A 13,348-nucleotide genomic window follows, 5' to 3' on the forward strand; every position below is an offset into this window, starting at 1 on the left:
TCGGTTCTCAGGTGCGGACCTATGCACAGCTCATCAAGCCATGTTGTAGCAGCATCCCACATACAAAATAGAGGAAGACTGGCACAGATGTTAGCTCAGGGACAATCTTCCTCACCAAAAAAAATAAATAAATAACCAGCAGAAACCATCTCCTAATGGTAAGGATTTCTAGGGTTGTCCAGCTACAGAGACCCCTGTATAGCTTCTTTTAAACCCAAGTCTAAAATGTATCATTATTTTAAGAGCAATATATACTCCACCTTCCCGTATATGAAACAGCCAAACAGGCTCTCAACTCCACTTGGTACCTTAGAGAAGTTGTCAATTCGGAAGGGAGGGGGTAACTGATCCGTGTCACTAAATGAGATCCTATAGGTAGCTCCTCGGAGAGTAATTTCCACGCGTAGGAAGAAGCATTTTCCCAGGGTATCTCTGCAGAAAAAAGAAACATAAGAGGCGCTTAAAATGGACGAAACACATTGCAGTTCACTTTCTTCTCATACTTCACACAATCACAATATTGCTTGGACCTCAATTAATACTACTGTGTTAGGGGCTGGCCCAGTAGGGTAGTGGTTAAGTTCGTGCACTCTGCTTCAGTGGCCCAGGGTTTGCCAGTTCGGATCCTGGGCATGGACCTACACCGCTCATCAAGAGATGCCATGGCAGCATCCCACATAGAGAACTAAAACAACTTACAACTAGGATATATAACTATATAGTGGGGCTTTGCGGGGGAAAAAAGGGAAGATTGGTAACAGATGTTAGCTCAGGGCCACTCTTCCTCACCAAAAAAAAGTAAAGTATAACATCAAACAAGAAGAAACAAAATTAATAAACTAAAAAAAAAAACCACTGTGTTTTCTTTGACCACACTAAAAAAGTAGAAATTGACAGTATAATCAGACAGTAAAAAAGAATTCATTCAAACAACTTCTGAACAGCACACTGTAACTGTACCATAAGATCTACAAATTTTACGTAGTGGGTTTGTTTTGGGTAATAGTGTCAGCACAGCAAATGAGTAAATATTAGTTGAACTACATAAAACTGTTGTTATTAGACTACTTTTGATATAGAAAAAAGCAATTTCATATGGTTCAAACTAATTTATCAATGTTATTGATAATCAGAGTTCTCACTGTAGGATGAGGAAGGTAAGGAAGAATCCTGTGGTTGGAGGTACCAGTATGTAATCATAATTTTTATATGTGTGTATTTATATAAAGATACATCACTGGAGAGAAACGAAAGCTCTTCTTTACAGAAATATATCAGGTAATAAATGCAGAAGAAATGAGAGAACTAGAAAATTACCGTTTTGCAACCACCAATGTAATAATTGATTCAGTAAGAACCATCAAACCACTGAGTGAAAGGATTTTGGGAAACAGAATATACACAGTCTTACATTGTCCCCCCAAAGGACTACTTTTATTTACAAAGAAGAAAAAGTAACCTTAGAATAGATAGACCTGGAGGACAACACCTTAACCAAGTGATGACTGAATTTAGCAACGTGAACAACGGGACCAACAGACACCACAGGCCTCCTGATGTGACGCAGTGTGAAACGCTCAACCACACAGGTAGGAGTCTTACCAAAAATGTTTGACCCAAATCTATATATAGGAACCAGAAAATAGGACATGCTACAAGAAACTGGCTTGGACTCATTAAAAATGTCAATGTCAATAAAGACAAAAAGGAAGAGTGAGATTATTCTAGATTAAAGCAGATAAGATGTATCAGCCAAATAAAATGCACGGTCCTTGCCTGGATCCTAGATCAGTGGAGGGGGTGTTGCTATGAGGGCATTTTAAGGGACTATTTATTGGAAAACCACCACGCCGGCCCCAAGATAACGCATCTTTTTAAAAGTCAAATATAGATACTATTTTGGATCATCTATTATTAAATTAGCCATTTTTCTGTTCCCTTACAATAGTGTCCTCAACAGAGAACTAACCATAAAGTATAAAAGGTTAAATTTTGCTTCTAAGTGTATTAAAATAGCACTGATTCAAATAAATGGAAAGGCATCCCATGTTCATGGATTGGAACAATCAATATTGTTAAGATGTCGGGGCAAGCCCAGTGGCACAGTGGTTAAGTTCACATGTTCCGATTCGGTGGCCCAGGGTTCGCAGGTTCAGATCCCGGGTGCAGACATGGCACTGCTTGGCAAGCCATGCTGTGGCAGGCATCCCACATATAGAAAGCAGAGGAGGATGGGCACAGATGTTAGCTCAGGGACAGTGTTCCTCAGCAAAAATTTAAAAAAAGAGGAGGATTGGCAGCAGTTAGCTCAGGGCTAATCTTCCTCAAAAAAAAAAATATTGTTAAAGATGCCAATGTTACTCAAAGTGTATCTTCAGATTTAATGCAATCCCTATCAAAATCTCAAGTGTTTTTTTTCCAGAAATAGAAAAATTCATCCTAAAATTCAGATGGAATCTCAATGGACTCCAAATAGCCAAACTAATCTGGAAAAAGAACCAAGTTAGAGGTCTCACACTTCCTAATTTCAAAACTTATCATCAAACTACAGTAATCCAAACACTGTGACACTGGCATAAAGACAGACATAGGGATGAATGGAATAGAGCCCAGAAATAAACCCTCACATATAGGGTCAAATAATCTTTTTTTTTTTTTTTTTGAGGAAGATTAGCCCTGAGCTAACTGCTGCCAATCCTCCTCTTTTTGCTGAGGAAGACTGGCCCTGAGCTAACATCCGTGCCCATCTTCCTCTACTTTATATGTGGAATGCCTACCACAGCATGGCTTGCCAAGAGGTGCCATGTCCACACCTGGGATCCAAACCAGCGAATCCCGGGCCACCAAAGCAGAATGTGCACACTTAACCGCTGCACCATCAGGCCTGCCCCAAGTCAAATAATCTTTGACAAGGGTGCCGAGACCATTCCACGGGGAAAGGAGAGTCTTTTCAATAAATGTTGCTGGGAAAACTGGATATCCATAAACAAAAGAATAGAGCTGGACCCTTACTTTACACCATATGTAAATAGTAACTCAAAATGGATCAAAGACCTAAATGCAAGCGCAAAAACTATAAAACTCTCAGAAGAAAACATAGGGGAAAACCTTCATGATATTGAATTTGGCAATGATTTCTTGAATATGCCACCAAAAGCACAGGCAATAAAAGTTAAAATAAGTTGGAGTGGGGCTGGCCCCGTGACCGAGTGGTTAAGTTCGCACACTCCGCTGCAGGCGGCCCAGTGTTTCGTTGGTTCGAATCCTGGGTGCGGACATGGCAGTACTCATCAAACCACGCAGAGGCAGCGTCCCACATGCCACAACTAGAAGGACCCACAACAAAGAATATACAACTACGTACCGGGGGGCTTTGGGGAGAAAAAGGAAAAAATAAAAGAAAAAATCTTTAAAAAAAAAATAAGTTGGACTACATCAAAATTTAAAACTTCTATACATCACAGAATACAATCCACAGAGTGAAAAGGCAGTGTATGAAATGGGAGAAAATACACGCACATCATGTATCTCATAAGAGGTTAATATCCAGAATATATAAAGGACTCCTACAACTTAACAACAACAACAAAAACAACCCAATTCAAAAATGGGCAAAGGAATTGAATAGATGTCTCTCCAAAGAAGATACACAAATGGCCAACAAACACATGAAAAGTTTCACCTTACTAACCCTTAGAGAAATGTGAATCAAAACCACAATGAGATACCACTTCATACCCATTAGGAAGGCTACTATCAAAAAAGCAGAAAATAACCACTGTTGGCGAGGACGTGGAGGAATTGGAACCCTTGCCCACTGTTGTTAGGAACATAAAATGGTGCGGCTGCTATAGAAAACAGTATGGCAGTTCCTCAAAGAATTAAAAATAGAATAACCATATGATCCAACAATTCCACTTCTGAGTATATACCCAAAAGAATTGAAAGCAGGGACTCAAAGAAATATCTGTACAACCATATTCATAGCAGCACATTCACAACAGTCAAAAGGTAGAAGCAACGGAAGTTGCCATCAATAGATGAATGGATAAGCAAAATGTGGCATATACTTATTATTCAGCCCTAAAAAGGAAGGAAATTCTGACACACATGACAACATGGATGAACCCCGGGACATAGCTACGTGAAATAAGCCAGTCACAAAAAGACCAATACTGTATGATTCCACTTATCTGACGTACCCAGACCAGTCAAATTCATAGAGAAAGTAGAATAGTGGTTGCCAGGGGTTAGAGAAGGAGAAAATTGGGATTTGCTGTTTCATGGGTCTAGAGTTTCAGTTCTGCAAGATGAAGAGAGTTCTGGAGATTGGTTGTACAACACTATGAATGTACTCAACACTAGTGAACCTAAAAATGGTTAAGATGGTACATTTTATGTCATGTGCCTGAGGCCCACAAAACAACCCCTGAGTCTTTGTGTTATCTTTCTCATATTCCATAAGCGTATTTTACCGCAATTTAAAAAATCTTTTTAAATACATTTTTTAAAAAAGCATTTGATGAAAGCAGAAAGAGTCATACTGTGCTAGCTGAGGCTGAATTTGGTTGATTTTTCTTTTTTTTTAAATATTTTATTTTTTTCTTTTTCTCCCCAAAGCCCCCTGGTACATAGTTGTGTATTTTTAGTTGTGGGTCCTTCTAGTTGTGGCATGTGGGACGCTGCCTCAGCATGGCTTGATGAGCGGTGCCATGTCCACACCCAGGATCCAAACCGGCAAAACCCGGGGCCACCGAAGTGGAGCGCGCCAACTTAACCACTCGGCCATGGCGCTGGCCCGTGGTTGATTTTTCTTTTTCTTTCTTTTTTTTTTAAACAGTTTTTTTTTTTTTTATAGATTTTATTTTTTTCCTTTTTCTCCCCAAAGCCCCCCAGTACATAGTTGTATATTCTTCGTTGTGGGTCCTTCTAGTTGTGGCATGTGAGACGCTGCCTCAGCGTGGTCTGATGAGCAGTGCCATGTCTGCGCCCAGGATTCGAACCAACAAAACACTGGGCTGCCTGCAGCAGAGCGCGTGAACTTAACCACTTGGCCACGGGGCCAGCCCCATGGTGGTTGGTTTTTCTTAACAAGGACCTGAGGGTCACTGCATTGGGCAATTCAGACGGCCAGATGATTTACTGAAACAGCATCAAATGAGAGAAGAGTTTGCACAGTGTGTAAGAATAGACAAAAACGTTTATAATCAGTGTTACCATCTAAACGCAGACAGGATTTTCAGAGGTGCAGGCAATCATCGGCTCAGTGCCACCCCTGGACTTGGAACCTCAGCAGCAATGGCAAAACAGTCAAAACGGTTGACATTTCCTTTAATTCATTCCACCAAAATTCACTCATACTTACTTGCCTTTACAAATGTTAAGACCTTTGTCTAAGCCAGAAACATATGTGCCCATTTCATGAGGGCAGTATTACTATTTACTACTATTTTTAAAATTTTTATGGTAGGTTCTGCTTACTGTTTACATTACTGAACCTCCAACAAGGCTATTTTCTGTCCACATACAGTCTCCGAACTTACCTCATGTTGATATGGAAGGAATTATTTTTGTTGACTTCGAAGCCTCCAGACCAAATACAATTGGGAACATCCATCAGTCTGACACACAACAGTTGGTCGTAGTCATTCCGAGGCCAATGGAACACCACGCTGGAACCAGGAAGGGTGGAGATGTAACCTTCAGGATTGGCCGTTCCCTAAAACACACAGGATCACAGGCTGTAGTCAACACGTCAAGACAATGTTTACTAAGTACCTACTTTGGGCCTTGCCTTCTTCCAGGAGCTATTTAGGGTACCAAAGGCACAAAATGGTAACTCATATCATAAAAGTTACCAGTGTTGATGAGGAGATAGGCCATGACATTAAAATTCACTGTGCTATTAAATAAACACTAGTCATTCTTCAAAAGCAAACTGCTTACCTGTCCCCTGGCAAATTCCCTCTGTGCAAATGCAAGCTTGTGAGATGATTTATTATCTAACAGGTAACGGGGGGCAAAGATAACCATACAGGTGTCAATATATCGACCTCGGCCTTTCTTGACATCAATACCTAGAAATGACAAAAATCATTTACATGAATTAATTGGAAGACAGAAATTTTGCGGTCTGACAAAAATAAATAGCCTTTACAATTACTCAGTCTCTCCTAGAAGACAATTCTATCACCCAAAAAAGGCTGTCAAGCCTTCCAAAAATGGAATGAAAACAGCAATGGTATTCAAAGTATTATTCTTTATTCCCACTGAGGCCTTAAAAAGTCTCAGTGGCAATATCACCATCCCCATAATTCCTAGCTTCTTCAAAAAGCATGTGCCGTTACAACAGCAACTAAAACACACAGGTGTTTAGTCACAGATACCTGTGGTTTCCATTTATGGAGCTGACTGCTAAGACAGTTAATGTAATACATTCTGCTTACATCTGGGAAACAAAATTTCCTCCTAGAGGTCTTGCCCTTTTACAGCATATAGTAGAAATTTCAGATTACTTAATTGGATTCTGCATTGCCCTGAACTCAACGGATTCTTCTCCAGTATTTTTTTTTAGCCCACTGCCCAAGAATCCAGCTGAAATAATGCTAAATATCATAGAATTTGTTCATTCACAAAATCAATGTTTTCAGCACCTGCTATGTACTGAAAATAAAAATAGTGAACAAAACACATAGCAAGGAAAGAAAGTTACAATCAATGAGAAGGAAATCTCAAAACACTAGATCCCAAAGAAGGAAAGAAAAAAATGAAATTGCACCGAATTACCTTAAAAACTCTGATAACAATTCTAAAAAGTATGAACTTAGTGGGATGAATAATTCATTCATTCAGACAAAAAATATAGCAACTATATTCAAGGGACTGGGCTGAGCTCTGGTTATACAATGATAAAAATACTTATAGTACAAGTAATAATACAGTAGAAGTAATATAGTATTTATTGAACTCAATACATGCCATATCCTCTACCAAAGGCTCTCGATTTAATTCTCCTAACAATCTTATGACTTAGGTATCTTCATTCTTTCCATTTTACAGATGAGGAGACTAAGCACGGAAAGCTGGGTAACTTGCCCTAGGTCGCACAGCCAGTAGGCGGCACAGCCGGGATTCAAATCCAGGCCGCCTGCCTCAGGAGCCCTTGCTCCTACCATGACAGGACAGACACAAGGACTCCACTGAGCACTTAGCAAGTATCAAGAGAAGCATTAAGCAGGAAGAGGCCTTAGGATATGACAAGCGGGTGTCCTGGATGTCCCAACATAATCCCAATTATAAACATCCCAATTTGTTAACTCCATAATTCACTTGCACTGGCTTGAAAGATCTGGTATTCCTTTAACATAAGTCTTCAAAATACCTGAAAGACTGAGTAAATCACAAAAACAAAAACCTCTGAAACTCGGTGTCTAAAAAACGCCAAGTAATACTGGAGTAGGGAGATACACCCTATCACTTTCCTTTCTGTGACATCCAGAAAAACATTAATAGTCAGAAATTGACATTATCATAGCTAGCTGATCTCAACTGACACAAAGTCTGCCTACAAAAGATGTGTTTAATTTGATATTATAACAAGAGTCTACAGTACTGAGACTCAATTTTTGGGAAAAAACAGGCTTTTTTGTTTCCCTTTTCATCTTAGATTGTTCTGGCAAACCCCCAATGAATGAACAGCTGATAAGATAAAAATGTACCAAGTCCTTCTTCTGGAGGTACATGTGAGGCTAATCGGCAAGGCCCCCCCGGCTTTTCAGCTTGGGACCGTGCTCTAGACTTTCCTGATAGGGAGTTAGTTATCTATCCAGTTCTTCAAAAATATTCAAGTAAGAGATTCCACAAATTCCCTTGATAATACATGCCAAGATCTCACGATCCTTAAGAATTATAAAGTGCTATCTTAGCTCACTCCCTCTACTCCTTCCCTGGGTATAACAACAAAATTCAAATCACAGCTGTGTCCCTAAAAACATGTGTAGTAAGCTTTAATGAATGCTCCTGGCATGTAAGTTTGAGTCCGCACTCACGGCACATTTCTGACGGGGCCGCTCAATCTGCCTCTCTGTGAGATTTCTGTGGTTCCTTGGTGCCAGCTGATTTAGAAGGCCCAGGCTCCATCCCCCATTCCCCCAATTTGTCCCAGCTATAGCTTCCAGCTAACCTGTAGCAGCTTGCTTTGGAAACTGTCAAGGACAAGATACCCCAGCGGAAAGCCAAACACAGCATGAAGCGGTCTGTGCCTATTTAAGGGGTGGGGCAAACACGTGAGGAAAAGCAAAGAAAACGATCCTCAGCTGGAAGATCAAATAAAGTTGATTTCTTCTATTAAAAATCTTAACATCGACTTTAAAGGAGACAGCTCCCATGTCAAGGGACAAAGCATACAAATTCACGTTTAAAAAACCTGGAAAGGAATCCATACTCGGAAGAAACGCTTCTACTATCAAACCTTCAAACACAAACATACCCCTGATTCCCCGTGGGATTCAGGGTAAACAGCTAAGTGGGCCCCTCAGTCTTTCCTTCTGTAACATGACTCTTTGTATCTCCGATGTCCAATACAGTAGCCACTAGTCATATACAGCTATTTAAATTCATTAAAATGAAAAAAAATGAAAAATTCAACTCCTTAGTCATACTTGCCATATTTCTTAGAAATGTACTCTCAAGTGCTTGGCAGCCACGTGGGGCTAGAGCTACTGTATGGGACAGTGCAAAATATAATATTTCCTCCATCCAAAAGAGTTCAATGAACAACGCAGTTCTGGATGGTTTTGCAACTCTCAACACTAAACAGCGCTTTGAGATCCTTGGAAATTACATACTAAAGGAAGGACGCACTGCTACCATTTTAAACCTGAGACATATTTAAATCAAATTTATCTTAACTCTTCAGGAAATGTGCTGAGTGGCAGGTGGCCACGAGGCACACAGGTACACAGGCACACAGGTGCCACCTCCGTAAGCTAAGCTGGTTTAGGGCTTCTAATTACTATGACCACCAAGTGCACTTTATTATATTTTCTGCTTTACTTGTGGATGCCCCAACCCTAATCCTACATCTGACCCAGACTTCCCCTTTGCATCTGGCAAGTCACTTAACCTCTCTGCTTCGGTTTCAAGGAGAACAATGCTTCTTGCCCTCTTAGGGTTTGCAAGTTTTAATGAATGCGTGGGAAATGCTTGGAGGATGAAAAGCATTCTAAGTGGTCCTATTATTCCCATGAAAAACAAGGATTCAAGCCAAACTGATACTTTCCTGACACAGGTGCGTTTGAAGTTAAACAGGGCCCCAGACCTCAAAAGGGCCGTGTTTAGGTGGCTCCTTAGGGGCCTAGGAGAGCAGATCCGTGTTGATATCAACCTAGCATTCAGAGAGCAGAGACCTGACCCAACGCCAAATGAGAAAATCCTCACTTGCAGCCAGGTCAAAATGTGCAGCCAGCTTATTCCTCCAGCCCGAGGGCACTGGCCAACGGTTCTGATTCTCCCACTGCCCCACATATAACGCACCAATGTTATAGATCAGCCCTGGGCGGTTTCCTTGCTGGATGACTTTCAAAGCTCGGACACCATTACCACCATCCAGCGAGAAGCCCTGACACCAGCCCGGCATGCCTTCAGGATGAATCCCCCTTCCGACTCTCATCGTGCAGCTGTGGGGCAGAAAAGAAAACACGTAAATATTCATCCATTAGAAAGTCTTATCGACACGTTCTAATCAGGAAACACTGCTGTGGCCACCATCCGAAATTAGAACTCTAATATTGACTCTTCCTCACTCTCATGCGATTCCCAAACACAGCAAGGCAATTACCGGTGGTCAAACTCTATCTTCGAGGTAGCCACAATAAAACAACGTGTAAAATGTACTGATGTCTACAACTAAACGCTTTAGGAGAAAACATTATGACTCTTTGACCATGAGACATGAGCAAAATACTACAATATCCATTATCCCTTGAAAAACAAGGATTCAAGGCAAACTGATACTTTCCTGACTCAGGTGTTTCCAGGGTTCCTGAAATAGCTTGAGCATACAAGAAAAATATGTACAGAAAATGCAGCTAAGGGTACATCCCTTCTAAGGCCTGGTACTATTAAAACGGCAAAGCACTGTTTAGTTGGCTGGTGTCTTGTCATGGATCCTGGAAACATAATTCCTGAATGTGTGTTCTGGCTCTACCACTAACAAGCAGTGTAACCTTGGGCAGGTAACTCTCTCTCTGAGCCACAGTTTCCTCACCTTAAAATAAAACAGTATTTCCTGCCCTGCCTAATCCATTGGGATGTTGGAAGAATCAAGTGAGATAGTCAAGGTGGAAATGCTTTGGAAACTGAATTCCCTGGATAGAGCTGTTATAAACCATGACATTCAAACTATGTTATGAATGTGAAGTCCTAGATCTAAAACTCAGAATCTTTTCAGGAAAAGAATGAGACTGGGCTTGTTACCCAAGTCAAGTGGCTGTCTGTACCTTCTACCGGGTCCAGCAGGCTGGTCAACCCTCTCCCAGCTCCAGCCCCACCCTCGATTCCAACCCTCCCTGGTGGAGGCATCCGCCTCCAGTGGTGCTGAGCGCCCCCTACGCCCCGGTGAGCTCGCAGCACGCTTCTCCAGAGGACGGGGTGTGGCATTTTAGCAGTATCACACATGCCCATTTATCTTTGGATTAAGGCTATAAATTAGAAGACTCCTGTAAAAAGCAGAACGTCAAAACCAAGAATAAAAGTGAACTAACGCTCCCACCACACTTTAAAAAGACACGCCATCCAGTCCCCAACTGCTGCTTTTCCTGCCTTTAAACATGCAGTGAGTGCTCTGAGATCTTGAAATGGCACATTTTACTTCAAGGGTGAAGGAGAAGGATTTCAAAACCCTATAAAAAATGACATGGATTAGATTGATAGGGTGGAGGCTTTACCAAAGGGCCAGCCTACCTCCCCTCTGATGCCAGCTCCTGTCTGTGCTGAGAGCTTGCTTACAGGGGAAAAAAAACTGTGCAGAGAAGAAAGAGAACATGTGGGTTTCTCTTCATTGGCAGAGTTATGAATAGAATTACTTCAATACATGTAAAATAAAACTAGCTTTCATTATAAACCAACCAAATGGTTTATTTTCAATATCAAATAACAGAGAAATTAGATCTGAAAAAAATCCCATTAGGTCATGGTCCTGTTCTCCTGCCAAGTCAGGACTGTTATCTACAGTATATTTCTACTTATACGGATATACTATAGCCTTTGCTAATTGTTTCCCTTCCCTAGGAGCTTATTTCCCCTTCCCATACATAACTGCACTCACAGGTTTGGCTGCTCTTTGTCAGCGTAGCAGAACAAGAGTGGGCTCAGGCTCCGGGCCAGCTCATGTTCCTCAAACTGGCCTGCAGCATCCGTCTTTGTGTTGTCCTGTCTGAAGATCAGCGGTAACCCTTCAGGAAGAAGGGGAAAAGTTTACATCAATCCTACCCAGGCCATCCAAGACAGATGTAAATGGTAAAGGAAAAGAAAAATCATCAAGAGGGAAACTAGCGAAAATTGAATTTATTTAGTGGGGTCAGTTCGTTGTCTAAAAGGACAGTTTTGACCATGATTAAGCACTTATGATGGAAGCAGGAAAGTTTCAGCAGCTTAGACTGCTGAAGTAATCTATTTGCCTTGGCTCCATTTAGTTAGCTGAGCAAATAAATCTGAATTCCCACGACCAACGCCAAAGGCCTACTTGAGCAGCCTCTGTACATACCTGTTTTGTTGATCAGCCAATATGGAGCAGAAATGAAGATCTTTAAGGATCCTTCTGCTCGACACACAATCCGGATGGTGAGGTTCAGCTGCCGCCGGTTGACATCATAGAGTCGCATTCTTACCATATAGTTTTGGGTTCCAGGTGGAATGAGCAATTCTTTACAGAGTGGAAAATTCTCCAGTGATACCCCTAAGGAAGATACAAGCTATTGTCTTTCTGAGTGCTCACTTTAGTTTGTCAAAATAGCCCACAGCCAAACAAAATTGGATTCCTTCTGGAAAAATCAATACCTATGTCTCTATCTGGCAATTTTCCTTAAACTGGGGTGAGAATAAAAATGAAGCAAACCAGATGGCCTGAAAGTCACACTAGGAAGTCTGAACTGCATAGTTAGAAGGATGAGAATACCAAAAAGGTATCAATAACAGCTATATTATTAAGACTTTACTATCCATCAGGCCCTACACTGGGTGCCTGAAACACAGTAAACGCAAGTACAGGGAGAGAGTCAAGGTTTCTGCAGCCAAACTGCCTGGCTTCAAATTCCCAGCCTATCCTTACTAGTTGCGTGATGTGGGACAAACTGTTTAATCTGGCTGTGTCTCATCTGCCAAATGGGGATAATCATCGTATCTCCATTGCAGGATGGCTATTAAAAGTGGTAATCCATAGAAAGCATGACTGTGAAGATTAGGAGGGCTGGGTGTGCACATTGTGGTGGTGGGGTTGGAGGATATTCCCATCTTAGACAGGGGCTCAGTAAATATTTGTTGAAGAAATACTTAAATGCCAAAGCAAAGACTTGTTTTCTTTAGAATGGACAACTAGCATTGCGCTATTTTTCTTTTCTACATTAAGCTCAAGGGTTTACGTATTCATTGAAATAAGCTTATCATCATGGGACACACTGCTTAAGTTCAATGAGTTTCAGGTTCCTCATCTGTAAAATGGGGACAACAGCTGTCCTCTCTGCCCGAAACATGTGCTGTTGTGAAGAGCAAATGAGATGATACAGTGAAATCACAAAGCTGTAACAAGATAAATATCTGGGTCATTATTATTTCAGCATGTCCACAACAGCCTTAAAGAAACGGACTTCCTGCCCAAACTCCAGCAGGGACTCTGTTCTCAGTGCTACAACAGGACGATCTCGACCTGACTTCACGCGTCCCTACAGCTGAAAACTACCTGATGCAGTAAACGTCCCAGACCTCTACTTCTCCATCAGCAAAATGGGACAAATAACTGTTGCTGTGAGGACCGCGTGAGACCACGTGTGTGACAGCACCTGACACAATGCCTGGAGGACAGTGCCTGCTTAGCAAATGTTTTCCCCTTTCCTGAAAAGAGAAGGAGAAACATCTGCTTTTGCTCATTTTACAGCTAGGAAAAAGCATGGTTTAAAAAGATGAAATGACTTCCTATAGCCACACTTCAAGTGAGCAACATAAGAAAAAAGGCTCTGTTGAATGCTGCTTCTGTAAATGTTTTGGATTTTTTTCTGTTTTTTCTTTTGATAATTTTCTATCTTAGAAGTTCTGTTGTTTTTTTCAAACTGCATGAATCCTTTGAGCTGGCTTA

The 13,348-nt window shown here is 41.3% G+C and overlaps 1 protein-coding gene across 14 annotated transcripts in view; it reads right to left on the bottom strand.

Annotated features, from left to right (window-relative positions):
• The window catches only part of VPS13D (vacuolar protein sorting 13 homolog D), a 253,463-nt gene that overhangs the window by 133,057 nt on the left and 107,058 nt on the right, over positions 1-13,348 (bottom strand). For all 14 annotated transcript variants that reach the window (XR_011433300.1, XR_011433299.1, XR_002806312.2 and 11 more), the window contains 6 exons: positions 11,765-11,956; positions 11,327-11,453; positions 9,535-9,677; positions 5,947-6,077; positions 5,544-5,719; positions 309-432 (listed from right to left, as the gene is read on the bottom strand). Coding sequence is in view for 10 of the 14 variants with exons in the window: in XM_014737614.3 (XP_014593100.3) it covers positions 309-432; positions 5,544-5,719; positions 5,947-6,077; positions 9,535-9,677; positions 11,327-11,453; positions 11,765-11,956 (893 nt within the window). In the remaining 4 variants the exon portion in view is untranslated. The remainder of the gene's footprint in view (positions 1-308; positions 433-5,543; positions 5,720-5,946; positions 6,078-9,534; positions 9,678-11,326; positions 11,454-11,764; positions 11,957-13,348) is intronic.

This window comes from Equus caballus, chromosome 2 (genome assembly GCF_041296265.1).
Source record: "Equus caballus isolate H_3958 breed thoroughbred chromosome 2, TB-T2T, whole genome shotgun sequence".
Lineage (NCBI taxonomy): Eukaryota > Metazoa > Chordata > Mammalia > Perissodactyla > Equidae > Equus > Equus caballus.